Genomic DNA, 17658 nt, shown 5'->3' with positions numbered 1-17658 from the left:
CTCCGCTTCCCCTCCCCTCGGCCTGCCTCGCTCCGGCTTCTGCGCTCCTCCCCACTTCTGGCTTCTGTGGCCGCTCCCTGAGTGGAGGAGCGGGGAGCCCCGGAGGGCGGGGGGGTGTGTCGGACGCGTGCTCGCGCGTCCAACCGCCAGCCGCGGCCGCGCGCTTGGCCGGGCCCTAGGGGCGGCGCGGGGCCGAGGGGAGGGGGCGGCTCCGGCTGCGGGGGCGGCGCGTGGCGGCCGTGGCGGCCGAGGCTGCAGCTGCAGCTGCGCGCTGGGGCCCCGCGTCCAGGGTGCCCCTGGGTCGGAGCTGCCGCCGTGGCCGCTGCTGCCGGAGCCATGTACCGCAGCGGCGCCCGCTCCTCCGTCTCTTCGCACCGGCCTAAAGAGAGCGGCGGAGGCGGCCCGCGCACCGGCCGCAGCTCCGGCTCCTCCTCAGGCCCGGCTCGCCGCACCTCGCCGCCGCCCTCCGGCTCCTCCTCGTCGCGGAACCCCGCTCGCCGGCCCCGCTCGCCTTCAGGGCACCGCGGCCGCCGGGCCTCTCCGTCCCCGCCGCGGGGTCGCCGCGGCTCTCCGTCCCCGCCCCGCGGCCGCCGGGCCTCGCCGTCCCCGCCGCGGGGTCGTCGCGTTTCCCCCTCCCCGCCGCGGGCCCGTCGTGGCTCCCCGTCGCCGCCGCGGGGCCGACGACTCTTCCCGCCGGGCTCGGCCGGTTTCCGAGGCAGCAGCCGGGGGGAGTCCCGCGCCGACTTCGCCCGGGACGGCCGCGGAGACCATCCAGGCGACAGCGGCAGCCGGGTAATCCCACCCCTCGACCGAGACTCCCTCTATACCCTAGCCCCCTCACCCGGGCTTCCCGCCTCCAGAAACGCCCGCGGCACAGGCGCCCCGAGGCCTCCAGGCCAGAGTCCCAGGATCGAGGGCCCTCCACCCCCCCACGGGCTCCTTCAGCGACGCCCGAACCTGGAGGTTCCCTGTCAGCCCCGGGATCCCTTTTTGCACGATAACGGGCTCGGGACCCAAACGGGCGCCTGGTCGGGAGGCAGTGCACCGTTTCAGGAATAGGCTGTTTCTCTCACTCTAGGTGAGATGCGGAAAAGTTTGTCAGGGCGAGGGGAATGCCCTCCAAACCGTGTGCCTGATACTTGTGCAGTTTCCTCAGAGTTCAGTGGTTTGGTATCCCCTTAGACCTGAGCTGCTCCAGAGGTCTTGGAAAAGAAGCTGGAATGTCTTTGTGGCCCGTTAGGGTTGCCTAAACCCCATCAGCATAGACCCCTCGAGTGTAAACTCTTAGCAAACAGGAGGTGCTTCTCCGAAATGAACTGTGCGTCCACAGTCATTGTAATAACTGCCACCACTTACTGAGCTATGTGGCAGGATTATGCCTAGCCCTTCACTTTACACATTCTCTTTGAACAGTCACAGCCTTGTGAGCCGAGGCAGTGAAAATCGCGTTATTGACTAGCTGAGGTATTCAGAGAGGTTTGAGCAACTTAATGTCACATGGCTAAGAAGTGGTGTAGCTGTGATTCAATCCATATCTACTTGGTTCCTCGCACCCATGATTTTCACGGTTTTGTTCTCCTGCTCAAGGAACAGAACATGAGGTTAAGAAGTTTAGAGGGGCCTGTCCAGCTTAAGTTGGTAGACTGTGTGACTTTTGATCTCAGGGTTGTGAGTTCAAGCCCCAGGTTGGGTGGAGAGATTACTTAAAACATGAAATCTTTCTTTCTTTCTGTTTTTCTCTCCCTCTTTATGTGTTTCTGTCTTTCTTCCTGCCTCCCTTTCTTAGAAGTAGGCTCCATGCCCAGTGTGGGGCTTGAACTCATGACTATGAGATCAAGAGTCACGTGCTCCATCAACTGAGCCATCCAGGTGCTCCCCCAAAATAAAATCTTTAAAAAAAATTTTAGATGTAATATTAACCTTTCCCCATAACCACCTCTGGCCTGGGGCTGGTGTTTGGAATTTGTTTTTATTTTCAGTTCATCAATCTTTTTTTAAAAACCCAATGACAGAGTTTCTGTTTTCTTGGGTGGGGTGGCTTTCTAAAAGTAATGGAGTCAGAGTACTCTAAGTACTCTGCTCATAGGTGAATTGACTTGTCACTATGCTAAGATTTTCGTAGCTGAGCAGGTGTAGTCTGAGGAATCAAGCATTTCTACGGAGGAAGCAAAGAAAGTTGAATACTAGTTTCCATAACCTCTCTTTTCTCCAGGCTCCAGGCTTTTCTGTCTCAGTAAAAGACCTCATCCATTGCTTAGCCAGAAACAGTGATTGTCTCCCTTTTCCAAGTGCAAGCTGTCAGTCACTTCATCTAATTTGTCAGCTCTCGCTCCTGGATACATTCCCCAAACTGTCCTCCTACCATCTCCCTAGTCTAAGTCCTATTACCTCCTGTCTGTTAGGATCCTTTATACTCTTGTTACCACCCAGTTTATTCTGCACCCATCAATGAAAATAATTTTTTAAATTGTCATTTTATACATTTGAGAAGTATTTATTTAACGTCTAGCATTTATTAGGCACTGGGGTTGTTAGGGTACGGAGCCGACCACCCCTCAATTAGACAGAGAACACTCTTGATAATGCAAGTCACACAGCGAGGTTTTTTTCCAGCTAGCTGGGGTCCGAGTTTCTGCCCGACGCAGAGGGTTTCTACAAGGACCCCGAGCACTCAAAGCCAAGGGTTTATATAGCGATTTTTTTTAAAACATCCAACTCACAGTAATTTTCCATCACATCAGGGACCATACATACTTTTGGCTTGCGCCCCCCTGGTGGTTTAGTAAGATAAGCTCTTTTCAACATCTGGTCCCCATGGCGCAACCACCTAGCCATCCTGGTGGTTTAAGCTGATTAGCTGCAGCTGGGGTGTTGCAGGGTGGGGTACTTTCTTGGATCTAAAGCAGGGTGGGGGTCCCCGGAACTAAAGTAAAGTAGCGGAAAGTTCAGCCCTTGGGCCTGGGATGGCTGCCCAAGCTAAGATGGCTGTGCTTATGCTAACCCACTCTTACAGGGTTACAACATGAACAGTCTAAAACCCCTGCCCTCATAGAGCTTATATTCTATCCGAGGGAGTCAGATAATAAATAAGATGGAGAAGTAAATTATTTTGGCATGTTAAGTAGAACTAAGTACTAAGAACAAACAAGAACAGAGAAAGGAGTTAATACTTTTTAATAGGGTAGCCAGGGAAGGCCTGGGAAGGTGACTTTAACAAAGACCTGAAGTAGATGAGAGTATGAGCAATGCAAGCATCTAGAGAAAGAATGTAGTCAGATCATATCACTCTTGTGCTGGAGATCTTTCTGTGGCTTCTTACTGCACTAAGAATAAAATCCAAATTTCCTAACAGGCTTCTGCCTGTCTTCTGTCACTTTGCTGCAGTCACACTAGCTGCCTTTCTGTTACCCAGAACACACTAAGCATATTACTGAGCTTGTTCTTTTTGCCTGAAACATCCCTCCATCTGTTTGCAAGGCTGACATCTCATCATTCAAGTGTGAGGTTAAATAGTATCACCTCAGGAAAGCCGCCTTTAACCATTCTCTCTGAAGTAGCTCCTTTTCCCTAATCTCTTTCATGTTATCATGTTTTAATAATTTTATAGCACTTTCCGCTATCAGAAGTACTTAAAAAAAACAAAATCCGTTTTTTGCTTGCTTGCTTCACTGTAATGCAGAGTGAGTGTATGTAGAGATTCTGAGAAGAAACTCAATTTACTCTTCTCGTCCCATGCCCAGTACTAGTAAATGAAAGAATGAAAGGTCACTGGTGGGGAGGGTTGGAAGTGTGGCCTTTCATCTAAGAAAATGATTTGTTGGGGCACCTGGGTGGCTCAGTTTTTAAGCATCCGCCTTAAGCTTGGGTCATGATTTCAAGGTCCTGGGATCAAGCCCCACATAGAACTCCCTGCTCAGCAGGAAGCTTCTTATCCCTTTCCCCATTCCTCCTGCTTGTGTTCCCTCTCTTGCTGTGTCTCTATGTCACATTTTAAAAATCTTAAAAAAAAAAAGATTTTTTAAAATGTGCTTTATTTTGGGGGTAGGATCTTACCATAGCCATTTCTCTCCATGTTGGGCTACTTTATAACTAAGGAGGAGTACATTTTTGGGTATAGGGATGTCTTGATCCTATGGACTATTACATTATCTTTTACTTTTGTAGAGGCGCTCTCCTGGTCTGCGTACTGACTCTTCTTTGGAACAGAGCTTAAGGATCACTGTTGGCAATGACCATTTCTGTGTTGGCATACCAGAACGGCGGCGGCTTAGTGATCGACTGGGGTCACCAGTGGATAATCTGGAGGACGTGGACAGGTAGGCTTCATTTGAGGAAGGTAGGAAGGTAGAAAAGTTGCTCTTTTCTGCATGATGTATTTGAAAGAGTGGTGCCAGCACTGAAGTTATGTCCTATATCCAGTACAAAGTACTGCATTGGAAAAGGCTTTCTGAATGGGGATAGTATATTGATGTAGACTCTGTTGCTGAAAGAGTTATGTAGAAGATTTCAGAATGTCATCCTAGTCCATCTGGAAAGCTGAAGGGACATAAGCAGAGTTCCCCAGATTAAAAACAGTTGAGATGATAAGGATTCTAAGATACTGGAACTAGGATCCTTTCTATGAAGGAAAGTTCTGGACAAAATAGGAAATCTTTTAGTGATGTTGTTTTTCAGCTTGAGCAGGTTGAAATAGAGGTTCAGAAAGGGCTTAGATAAATTTATGTCTAATGTATGTATCTAAATATTAAGCATTAATGGAAAGTTAAAGGTCTTCAAAAATGTTTAATTTTTGTTACTACTTTACAATTGTTGGAATGCTGAGGAAGGACAAACACACTTCACAGGGTGTAATAGGTCCCAGGTGTTAGGAACTTAACTATATATGGGAAGTAATTGCATTAGGTGTGTCTCACCTCAGGAAAGTAAATAAATAAGAATGGGAGTACAGGGAAAGCACTCTTTCTGAGAGCTGAGAGCCATGTCTCTTACAGTCTCTGCCCAGTATACTGGGAGTTTTCACAATGATTAGCAGTAGCAACAAATCAATGTGATAGTCTTACAAACTGAGACTGTTCATGCAGTGGTACACTGAGCATAGGAAGACAGGTGGGGGACAACTGGGCAGGAAGTCTGAAGACCAGTGCTACCCTTTGGTAATATTTTCTTCAAAGCCGTAGTGGCAATTTGATGTGGCAAAGCAAGGCGGGACAGTTCTAGGTCATACAACATAAGCTTCTGAAGATAGGGCTTCAAGGTATGTGACTGTGTCCCTTAATTGAGACAAAAGCCCTTGCCCTTCTGACTGCTTCTATTTTGGGAGATGATTGAGTAGGTGGTGCATGGTGTGACTCTCTTCCTTCCTTGTTAAGGTTTTGAGGTAACTTTAGCATTTCCTCTTGTCAGGTCTAGGCTGTCACCTCCCCTTTCCATAAGCTTCGTTATGCACGTGTGCTTCAGAGAGCTAATTGTCTTTTTTTAAGTTGTAAAAATTAAAATTTTCCTTTTAGGGAGTTTGGGACAGTAGTTTTCTTTCCAGAATCATGTGTTTCAGAGAGGCAAGTCTATTTTAGAGAAAATGAGATTAAGGTTCTAAAAGGAGCTACCAGTGGGGCACGTGGCTGGGGCAGTTGGTAGAGCATTCATCTCTTGATCTCACGGTTATGAGTTTGAGCCCCATGTTAGATGTAAAGATTATTTAAGGAAGAAGAATAGAAGGAGGTACCAGTCCATTATTTTGATGTTTGTTCTGTGTACTTTTGCTCAGTATGGTTTGTGTGGATAATTACAGTCTACTAAAACTGGGTCATAGGACCATTGACATTCTCAGGATGTCTCCTGACAGCATGTCTAGTCTTCAGCCTGACCATTTCTAGGTCCAGGCCATTTTTGTACTTTGTATGTAGGTGTTTTACATTTTTTCCTGGGCACATCTGGCTGGCTCAGTCAGTAGGGCATTTGACTCTTGTTCTTGAGGTTGTAAGTTCAAGCCCAATGTGGAGTATAGAGATTACCCAAAAATAAAATCTTTAAAATTTTTTTTTTTAAGATTTTATTTATTTATTTGTCAGAGAGAGAACAAGAGAGCAAGCACAAGCAGGGAGAGCAGCAGGCAGAGGCAGAGGCAGTCTCCCTACTGAGCAAGGAGCCCGATGCGGGACTCCATCCAAGGACCTTGGGATCATGACCTGAGCCAAAGGCAGACGTTTAACCGACTGAGCCACCCAGGCATCCAAAAATAAAATCTTTAAAAATAAATAAATAAACATTTTCCTGGGACCTTGGTATTCTTTCTCTTCCCTTATTGAACATATTAAACTTTATATCCAGTTTGGATTACAGCCAAATTGCCAGAGTTGTCTGTGTTCTCACCTTGGCATCTCTGTGTGTATTAATGTAACTTACTCTGGAAAGGGAACATGAATAGGTTGTATGAAAACAGTCAGCTTTTGGGGTGCCTGGGTGGCTCAGTGGGTTAAGCTGCTGCCTTCGGCTCAGATCATGATCTCAGGGTCTGGGGATCGAGTCCTGCATCGGGCTCTCTGCTCAGCAGGGAGCCTGCTTCTCTCTCTCTCTCTCTCTCTGCCTGCCTCTCTGTCTACTTGTGATCTCTCTCTGTCAAATAAATAAATAAATAAAATCTTTAAAAAAAAAAAAAAAGAAAACAGTCAGCTTTTGAAGATTTGTGGAGGTGAGGTCAGTTTCCTGTGTTAACAAAGTACTCTGCACACACATTGTGTGTTCCATTCATGGAATTCTTAACCCTTCTCGTCCTAACATAGGTTGAAGGAGCAGGATTTTTTCCCTCCAGTTTGCCATAGGGAAAAAACAGAAGCACACAGTTTTCTTCCAGCATTTTGGGGAATCGGCAGAGGAAAAGAATGGGCTGTTTGGGCTCTGGAGGATCTTTTCTCTTTTTTTATCATATATATATTTTTAATAGCTTTATTGAGCCATCATTCACATACCATAAAATACACCCATTTAAAGTTGTATAGTTCAGTGAGTTTTAGTATATTCTTAGAGTTGTGAATTCACTACTATGATCAATTTTAGAATAGTTTTATTACCTCTGCTCTTAGCTATTTATTAGTTAACCCCACCATCTGCCCTAGCTTATCACTAATCTACTTTCTGTCTCTATAGATTTGCCTATTCTGGACATTTCATATGTGACTTGCCTCTTTCACTTAGCATAATATTTTTCTTTTTTTTTTTTTTAAGATTTTATTTATTTATTTGACAGAGAGTGAGATCACAAGTAGGCAGAAAGGCAGGCAGAGAGAAAGGAGGAAGCAGGCTCCCTGCTGAGCAGAGATCCTGATGCGGGGCTCGATCCCAGAACCCTGGGATCATGACCTGAGCCGAAGGCAGAGGCTTTAACCTACTGAACCGCCCAGGCGCCCCAGCATAATATTTTTCAAGACTCACTCATGTTGTAGCATATAATAGTACTTCTTTCCTTTTTACTGCCAGTAATGTTTCATTGTGTGTGTTTTGTTTATCCATTTATCAGTGATGAATGGATGGATAAATTTGGGTTGTTTCCATGATTTGGCTATTGTGAATAATGCTGCTATGAACAATTGGTGTATAAACTTTTTTATGGATATATGTTATATTTCTTTTGACTGATGTAATGCAATTCATAAATACAAAAGTACAGAGAGGGAGCTCCCCTCTACTTGCTAGATGAGATGCTGCCCAATTCATGAATAGCTTAATAATGCTAATTAAATCTTTTTAAAAAAAAGTGGAATAGGACAGTGAGCCCTCATGTACTCATCACCTACATCCAACAGTCAATTTTTTAAATAGATAGACCTTATTTTAGAAAAGAGTTGGATTTAACTAAAGCTTTCAGAGAGAGTGGGTCCCTGGACTATTCTGATCTACAGGGTATGGTTACCTTTTTAGGGCTTACTTTTACTGCAGCTAGTGCTTTCTCTTATCCTTTGGGAGACCTGGGAAAGGAGGACATGGGCTTCTAATAAGCAACTTAATTTCTGCCCTGTGTTTACATGATAACTCATTCTTTAAACTGTTAATGTACATTTTTTCATTGTGGGGTTTTTTTTTGTTTTGGGGTTTTTTTTGTTTTTGTTTTTGTTTTTGTTTGCCTCCTTTTGCTGGAGATTATAAGTCTGGACTGAGACTCTGGGAGGAGTCATCTCATTATTTCTGGCTTCTTAATATATAGGGCTGGATTAGATCTTGAGCTGGTATGTCATTTGATAATATGTAATAGTTTTAGTGTGGAGCTGAACATGGAAGTATGGATGAATTTGCCATTACCTGTGGAGCCTGTATCTTTCCCCCCTAAACTAATACAATCAGAGTTTTCTATGGTAGATGGTAGCAATGGAGCAACTCATGGACATTCTTCCCTGGAAATAGGTATGTTCATGGCCAACAAACCTATAGAGCAAAATGTTTTACTCTGGTTTGATTTCAGAGTTCGTCCTTTGTTCAATCCCATTTTTTTCCCTATTTTATGCTATCTTGAAACCTCAAAATTCTCCTGATTCTTGGGGAGCAGGTGAGTTATAGGAACATGGATTCCCAATGGGTGGCATTCTTTTAGTGGACGTGATAAAGTTTATCTTCAGTAGTCTTTCATAAAGTTATTTATAGCTGTTACCCTGGTCTAAAACGAAGGCAGGACTGGTGAATAAGAAAAGGCCACTCTTTGATGTTCTGCTAACTCAGTCCCAGAGAAAGCAACTAAAAAATCAAACAAAATGAAAGAAAAGCTAATTCTTAGAAACTTCCAAAAAATAAAGGTAGGTACTGGAAACTGTAGAAAACACCAGTGTGAATGGAATGTGAGTGACCTGTAAGTTTTTCATTCAGATTATTTGAAAGTTGCATGCTCAAAGTGCTGGAGGATCTTTATTTCCACCTGTGATTAAATCAGAGATTGTTTTGGGGGGCAGTAGAAGCTCTGTGACTACAGTACCCAAAAAGATTAGGACTGTTGTGTGTAGTACAGAGCTCTGAATGGACAGGTGTAACAGCCTATATTTTTATCTTCATGCCACAAAGGTCCAAGACTGTATTATTTTTATGAAATAAAAATATATAGTGAGCCAAATGATCACATACTTTTTCCAGACGCAGGACTAGCAGGGTGCTTGTGGATATCCAAGCAAAGTAGAAAAGAGGGAATTAAACAGGCTGTGAAGGAATTTTATGGCTTTTAATATGTGAACTAGCGAAACAAAGCATTGGAGAACCTCCTAAAACTTATGAGAAAATAAAGCCAGTTAGGTAGCTCAGTAGTTAAAAAAAAATTTTCCCTACAGTGAAACACTTCTTTTCCAAATGATATATAGAATTTTATCTCATAAACAGATAAAATTAGAGCTAGTACAGTTTCAGTGAGGTGGAAGACCCAGAGCTGTGCAGGCTTTGCTTTTTTTCTTTCTTTTTTTAAGATTTTATTTATTTATTAGAGTGAGCCCCAGCAAGGGGAGGGGAAGAGGGCAAGGGTGAGAAGCAGACTCCCTTCTGAGCATGGAGCCCAATGTAGGGCTCCATCCCAGAACCCTGAGCTGAAGTCACACACTTAACTGACTGAGCCACCCAGGTGCTGCCAAGGTGTGCTTTCTTAGCATGTCTTTCTTTTAGGCAGCTCCTGAGCAGTCTTCAGAATCTCTGTAGAACATAGCTTGAAAATCATTGATCTGGCCTGGTGTTCCTCAGATTTTAAAGTGCATACCTATTACCTGAAGATCCTATTAAAATGCAGATTCTGGTTCAGTAGGCCTGGATGGAGCCTGAGAGTCCACATTTCTAAAAAGTTCCTGGATAATACAGATGCTGCTGATTCACACCACAATTTTGGTAACAAAGAGCTAGAATTTAAGCTAGTGTGGAGTTGTGTAATCCAGGGCTTTCTGTAGTCTGGTAGTGGTATTTTCAGATCTCCCAAACCCTAGTGTGATAGTCTACTCAAAGATATTAGCCTACGAGCTCTGTCCAGACAGACTAGTACTGTCTCCCCTTGGTTAGAGGCTAAAGTTGCTTGTGTCCTGGAGAAAGGAAGAAGAAGTGTTGCGGGGTTTGTTCTTGGACTTCATGATTATTGTGTTTTGTCTTGAGTATTCTGTAGCCCCTTGGTTGAATGTCAGGCTCTTAGTCTTGCCTGGTCTTGCTGTTTCCAAGTCCATTGTATTCAGTGATGCTTGTCTCTTTCCTCAGGGATGACCTGACTGATGATTCTGTCTTCACTCGAAGTTCCCAATGCTCTCGAGGTCTTGAACGATATATTTCCCGGGAGGAGGGACCTCTTAGTCCATTCTTAGGACAACTTGATGAGGACTACCGGACAAGAGAAACTTTCCTGCATCGTTCTGATTATAGTCCCCATATCGGTTGTCATGATGAGCTGTTGCGGGGAACAGAAAGGAATAGAGATAAACTCAAAGGCTCCTACTCCATAAGACCCGAGGAAAGGAGTCGGGAGGCCAAACGGCCCCGTTATGATGACACAGAGAAGATACACAGCATGGGAGGTGATCACTCAGGTTTTACATCAGGGACCCGCAACTATCGACAGCGTAGACGAAGCCCAAGCCCTAGGTTTCTAGATCCTGAGTTTCGAGAGCTGGACCTTGCCAGGCGAAAACGAGAGGAAGAGGAAGAACGAAGTAGGAGCTTGAGTCAGGAGCTGGTTGGAGTTGATGGTGGTGACAATAGCTGTCCCATTCCTGGACTATCAGGTGTCCTAACAGCATCGGAGCCAGGATATTCTTTACATCGGCCTGAGGAAGTATCTGTGATGCCCAAGAAATCAATTCTGAAGAAACGGATTGAGGTGGACATGGAGCCTTCCATTCAGGTCTCTGCTGCATTTCTAGGGTCTCTTGCTAGTCCCTCTAATATCTTAAAACTTGGTTACTTTCTCAGGGGTGTATGTTTCTAATGGTATCTTTGTAATATATCCTGGAACAACCTTGTTAGTCTTATGAGCTGTATCTTCCAGGATTCTCCAAAGGAAACTGTAGTCCTAACAGTGCATCAGTAGAGGGCTTCTATTGTCATATATTAGGCTTTCTAAATAAACATTTTTGGGTATTTATTGTAAGTTTTTTCTCTAAATTGGATAGCCCTGTAGGAATCTTTGAATGTGGATATCTTCAAAATTAAGTTTAAAGGGCAAAGATAGGAGATGATCTGAATTTTCCTCATTGCTCTTTAGAGAGAAGACAAGATTTATGAGTGGTAGGACACTAGACCAGAAACCAGGGGATTCTGATTCTGGTCCCACTGCTGCCAACTTTCTTTGCGATTTTTAGGCAAGTCACCTCACCGTTCTGGGCCTTGTTATTTTTTTTTCATCTGTGAAAAGATGATCAGGCATGAGCACTAGTTCTTAGCTATTCTCTTAGGAGTCAGAGGTTTCTGAAGAAGTACCTAAGGGGGCATAAGGAAGCAAGGGAAGGCTGATCAGTTAGGGTTTCACAGTTTCCTGATCCCACTTGAACCAAAGCAGCTCCATTTTTATATGTCTTTTTTTCCTCTTTGAGGAAATATGAATAGGAATTCATATTCTTTGATAAGGATTACAACAAATGGGCAAAAGTGAGGATTCATGCTAGTCTGCCTTACTTCTTATTTCCCCTTGCTTCAGCAGAAGCATCTGGAGAGATGGAGACCCGAATCTTGAACCTGCCTAAGCATACTGTACCTCTCTTTCATTCATACTTATCATTCCCCTATTAATTCAAGAAGAACAAAGTATTTAAGTATTTATTTCAATTATTAGTTTTCTGAGATTCTGCATAGAGGCTAAATCACTTATGCTTGTCTTTGCAGCTTGAGAGTTTTTCCAGCAGTACCAGCTCCAGCCAGGATCACCCTGTCTACTCTGGTCACCCATCTCTTCCACTAAGTGGTGCTATTGCTGCTTTTGCCTCTGAGATTGAAAACAAGGGGGCTATGGTAGAGACTACCCTAAAGGAACCTCAGGGCAACCTCTACCAATGGGGTCCTCTCCCTGGGATACCCAAAGACAACAGTCCTCTCAGAGAAAAGTTTGGAAGTTTTCTGTGCCACAAGGAGAAATTGAATATGAAGGCTGAGGGGCCTGAGCGACACACAGACTTCTTGCTGCCCCATGAGAGGGCTAGCCAGGATGGCAGTGGTTTTTCCCGCATTTTGAGCATGTTGGCAGACTCTACCAGTACACAGGAAAAAAGGCGCCGTAGTTTCCCTGATATTGAGGATGAGGAGAAATTTCTCTATGGGGATGAAGAAGAGGATTTAAAGGCCGAATCTCCACCAAAGCCCCTTGGGGGCTCTGAGAGTGAAGTCTTGAGACAGAAGGCAAGCTCCCTGCCCTCTTCGGCTCCAGCTGTAAAACTAGAATCAATAGAAGAGACCAATCCAGAATACGCCAAAATTCATGACTTGCTTAAGACCATAGGGCTGGATATTGGGGTAGCAGAGATTAGTAAACTGGCTGCCCGCACCCAGGAACGACTTCATGGCAAGAAACCATCACGTTCATCAGCCGACCGCCGTTCATCAGTTGACCAGCACTTTTCAGCAGACCACTGTCCCTCAGTTGACCACCGTTTCTCAGCTGATCGGCACTCCTCAGATCCTCACAGACTGGAGAGCAGGGAGGCACACCATAGCAATACCCACTCCCCAGAGGTGTCCCATCCACATCCAGTCTCCCCTGTAGATCCTTACCTGCTCACAAAAAACAGCCCCCCGTTTCTAAAGTCTGACCATTCAGTGGGTCATATTGCAGGGCCAGAGGTAGTTGGCAGTGGTTTTCAGTCATCTGTGGCCGTCAGATGCATGTTACCATCAGCCCCATCTGCCCCAATTAGACTTCCACATCCTGCTTCATTATCTCAGTTTCATATGCCAAGGGCATCTCAGTTTGCTGCAGCTCGGATACCTCCAAACTACCAGGGACCTGCCATTCCCCCTGCTTCCTTCGATGCCTATAGGCATTACATGGCATATGCAGCCTCTAGGTGGCCCATGTACCCTGCCTCTCAGCCATCCAACCACTCTCTACCTGAACCACACAGGGTAATACCTGTTACCAAACAAGCTACTCGTAGCCGTCCCAATCTCCGTGTGATCCCCACTGTGACTCCTGATGAGCCCAAACAGGAGGAGTCAGTGCTAAGCTCAATTCCTACTGCTCAAGTGCCTGTCCAGGTGTCCATCCCATCACTTATAAGATACAATCCAGAGAAGATCTCTGATGAGAAGAACCGTGCTTCCCAGAAACAGAAGGTGAATATTAGCTTTGGCAACCTGTGCCTGGGCCTTCCTATTTTAATGTAAATTGGTATTTGTCTTTTAGAGGGAGTAAGGTCCTTGAAGTTTTTGGAGGCTGCTGTCCTCTAAGTAATGCATATACCCACCTCTCCCCTCCCGTTTTTCTCATTAGGACTAAACTGAATTCTGGCCCTAGGTCCCACTGTGATTTCTTGACTTCCTTTTTTTTTTTTTTTTAATTGTCTCTATCAAAATTACTGGCCTTAGGATCCTATGGGTAGGACTTGAGAGCCTTGAAGTTTTCAATATGACCTCATCAGGGAGCGAGGAACCAAAATTGGATTGGATGAAGGAGAACCAGTAAACCTGTTTTCACCTTAGTGAGTTTTGGATCTTTTTCCTATAGTGATTATGCAGGTTAAAAGCTAATACCTGGTTGTTGCTTGGTAATTAAACCCAAGAAATAAGTTTTGCTTGTTCTGATTTGTTTTAGAGTCCAGGAATAACACCACATTTTTTATGACACTTTAAAAAAATAGTCTTTATACTACAAAGTTCATTGTGTTCTCAGGTATAGGAAGGGAGCAGTGGCTGGGGTAATGATGTAACAATTCTAGGTGTTTGAAAATAGTAGGTAAAAATTATGTAGGGATGAGGAATACAGAATAGCAGAAATTCAAATGGAAAAATTAATGCATTCCCTTAGTAACTAATAACTCACTTTGTTTAGGAACATAAAAATATAATAGGTATAAATTTGTTTTGCTAATAAAGTAATGAAAACCTGAGGAGGAAAAAAAAAGAAAGGGAAAAAAATGAAGGGCCAGTCATTTTTTTTCTGGTTTAAAAGAAATGTAACTAATTCTTGGGAAGACAGAAATTAATTCTTGATACTCTAAACTCCAGAAAGAGGAGGATAGGTTCAATACAGACAAAACCTGAGACTGCACAGACACTGTTTGTAGACTGAATGCTTTTTTCCCTTTACTACTCCTTCAAGAACGTAGCACTAAGTCAGGGCTAATAATACATAGGTTTTCCACACTAATCCATTATAGACAAGCTATATTTGTTTTTTCCATCAAGTAGTAGTAATACAGTTGAAACATTGTGGGCTTTTGGCTATATGTACCTGGATTTGATTTGACTTGATTTGATTTATATACCTGGATTTTAAATTTTTCTTTAAAAATTATTTATTTGAGAGAGAGAGAGAGAGACCACAAGCAGGGAGGAGGGGCAGAGGCAGAGGGAGAAGCAAACTCCCCGCTGAGCAGGAAGCCCGATGTGGGACTCAATTCCAGGACCCTAGGATCATGACCTGAGTCGAAGGCAGACACTTGGACAAGTGAGCCACTCAGGTGCCCTGGATTTTACATTTTCTTACTGTATGACCTTGGGTATGTTACTTAATCTTTCACAACCTTAGTTTTCTTACTGTAAAACAGAGATAATGTCATGAGGATTAAAGAAGATACATGTAATGCAACTAACACAGTGTATCCCCTATAACACTTATTAGCTCCCTTCTTGATGGTTCCCTTTGAGTTCAGAACCCCTGTCGAATAGTTGCTGTCAGTAGCTTTAGGTTACTATCAATAGTATAGTGTTCCTGGAGTGCCTGGATGGCTCAGCCGGTTGAGCATCTGACTCTTGGTTTTGGGCCAGGTCATGATCTCAGGTGGTGGGATTGAGCCCCTTGTTGGGATCCATGCTGTGGAGCCTGCTTGAGATTCTCTGTCTCCACCTCTCCATCTGACCCCCTCACCCCAGGAAAAAAAATAAATAGTGCTTTGTGCATAAAAATAACCCTTTCTGGGCAATGTAGCTCTGAAAAGGATAATTTTATTCTGGAATTTGGGTCAGAATGAAATATCACCTTTGATATAAAGTCAGAACTTTTGTGTGCAGACATTTGGATCCTTGGATTCTGATACCATCTAGCGTAAAGGCTGATGGAGGAGAGCAATAGAAAAGGGAGACTGTTGGAGGCTGAAGGATGTTGTACTTTGCAGGTTATTGAAGAGAGGGAAAAGCTAAAGAGTGACCGGGAAGCTCGCCAGAAGAAGATGTACTACCTCAGGACTGAATTGGAGCGGCTTCATAAACAACAAGGTATCAGACACTCCTATGCGTGACTGCCCTTTTTGGAGTAACTTGAGTAGGAAACCCAGTTGAGCTGTGAAGACTCTCAGGTTCAGTGACCTGAAGCCTTAATTTTTAAAAAATTTTGACTTAATTGGACTTATAGAGAAGTTGCAATAAAATGTTGCAATAATAGTGTGAGGAATTCTCAGGTAGTCTCTATGATTATCAGCATATTTACCATAGTTACCATACCAATATACCATATTTTACCATACCAAAAGCTCCATCCCTTTTTCCCGTTCAATCTTTGTGTGTTGGGGGGGGGGGGTGTGTGCATGTGATTTTTCCTGAATTCCTTAAGAATAAGTTTTACATACGATACTCCTTTACTCCTAAATACTTCATTGTGAAGATGAAGTGAACATACTCCTAACAACAAAGAATTCACCTGCATAACCATAGTACACTTTCCTAAATTAGGAAATTAACCATAATGTAGTACTAGTCTATTGATCTTACTTCTATTTCACTGGTTCTCCTAATAATGCCCTAAAGCAAAAGAAAATGCAAGATTATGCACAGCTTTCAGTTGTCATGTTCTTTTACTCTCCTTTTTCTGTAACAGTTCCTGAATCTTTGTTTCATGACATTGACATTTTAGAAGAAAAGTCACATCTTTGTAGAATGTCCTTTAATTTTGGTTTGCGTCATGTTTCCTTACGATTAAATTTAGGTTATGCATTTTTGACAGGAACATCACAGAAGTGATGGTGTGTTCGTATCAGGTGTTGATTTCAGTCCCATTACTGCTGAGGTCAACTTTGATCATTTGGTTAAGGTGGTGTCTTCAAAGGTGTCTTCACTGGAAAGTTATTATTTTATCCTCTATAATTAGTAAGTAACTTATGGGAGAGATATTTATAGGAATAAATATTCAGTTACTCCTCAGATTTCCTCTGACTAGTTTTAGCATTTTTTGGTGATTGTTGCCTGAATCAGTTATTGTTATGGTTGTTAAATAGTGATTTCCTAATTTCATCATTCCTTCTGCTTTCGTAAGTTGGTTTTCTACCGTTATGAAGAGCTTCCTGCCCATCCCTCTTCTCCCATTCATTGATCCATTTATGTTGGTGTGAATGCATGGACTCTTCATTCAACAAGTTAAAATAATTTACTGTCATTCATTTTCATGCCCAAATTGTCCCAGCTTTGGCCAATGGGAGCCCCTTTGAGTTGACTTCTGTGTCCTTTGATATGTCCCCATCATTTCTGAGTACTTCCTTTGGCACAAAAAGATGTTCCATGATGCCTCGTTGATGCCATCTCTTCATCTGTTCTTTTAGAAATTCACATACACACTGAGGAAAGAACATAACAAGGCTTCTAAATATTACAGTTTGATGATAGCATTGCAGAACAGAGGGAAAAGATACGGTTTCTTCTATGTGGGTTTAGACTGTTTCAGGATGAGAAATTTAGTTAGTGATCTGGTGAGGATGATTTCATGAGGACCTGCAGTTTGGAATAGGAGATAACATGAGGTAAACCTGAGGCAAAACCCAATCCTCAATGTAAGTACTGGTGAAGGGTCCTTAAATCACATAAAGTCAAAGATGTGACTGAATGTTTTTTGGCCTCTGAATAATACTTTGATTTTCTGAAGAAGACTGCCACTGGATTCATAGTTTGGGTTTTGGTTTTTTTTTTAAGGGTGATTTATTTATTTTAGAGGAAGTGAGAGCATGCCAGGGAGAGGCAAGGGAAGTGGGAGAGAGGTGTTGAAGCAGACCGCAGACTGAGCAGGAAGCCCAATGCAGGGCTTGATCCCAGGACCCTGAGATCATGACCCAACCGAAACCAAGAGCCAGACACTTAACCAACTAACTCACCCAGGTGTCCCTGGATTCATAGTTAACAACCTAAGGACAAATGCATGCAAACTTTTATATACCATTTTGGGGATTCATGGAGTTCTTGAAGCCTGCCTGTAGATCCTTAGCTAATAACTCCTACATAAGAGAGAATGTAGTCACTCATCCTTTACCTCCATAGAAACTTGACCTAGGGGTGCCTGACTAGCTCACTTGGTTAAATGTCTGCCTTTGGCTTAAGTCATGATCCTGGGGTCCTGGGGTGGAGCCCCGAGTCAGGCTCCCTCCTCAGAGGAGAGTCTGCTTCTCTCTCTCCCTCTGCCCCTCCCCCTGCTCACACTCTCTCTCTCTCTCTCATAAATAAAATTTTAAAAGAAAAAAAAAGAAGAAAAGAAACTTCACCTAAACTAGCCCATGTGGAAAGAGAGTCTCTCTTGCTTTTAGGAAGGAATGT

At 43.6% G+C, this 17658-nt stretch overlaps 1 protein-coding gene across 3 annotated transcripts in view; it reads left to right on the top strand.

Annotated features, from left to right (window-relative positions):
• Positions 1–336: 336 nt before the first annotated feature.
• Positions 337–17658, top strand: part of ZNF318 (zinc finger protein 318) — a gene marked incomplete at its 5' end in the record, with an annotated part of 29770 nt that continues 12448 nt past the window's right edge. For all 3 annotated transcript variants that reach the window (XM_080805175.1, XM_080805177.1, XM_080805176.1), the window contains 5 exons: positions 337–792; positions 4165–4316; positions 10201–10840; positions 11818–13260; positions 15261–15360. In XM_080805175.1, coding sequence (XP_080661301.1) covers positions 337–792; positions 4165–4316; positions 10201–10840; positions 11818–13260; positions 15261–15360 — 2791 coding nt within the window. The remainder of the gene's footprint in view (positions 793–4164; positions 4317–10200; positions 10841–11817; positions 13261–15260; positions 15361–17658) is intronic.

The sequence above is a fragment of the Martes martes genome, assembly GCF_963455335.1.
Source record: "Martes martes genome assembly, chromosome: 6".
Classification (NCBI taxonomy): domain Eukaryota; kingdom Metazoa; phylum Chordata; class Mammalia; order Carnivora; family Mustelidae; genus Martes; species Martes martes.
The sequence above is the reverse complement of the archived record's forward strand: the minus strand, read 5'-3'. Positions and strand labels throughout refer to the sequence as shown.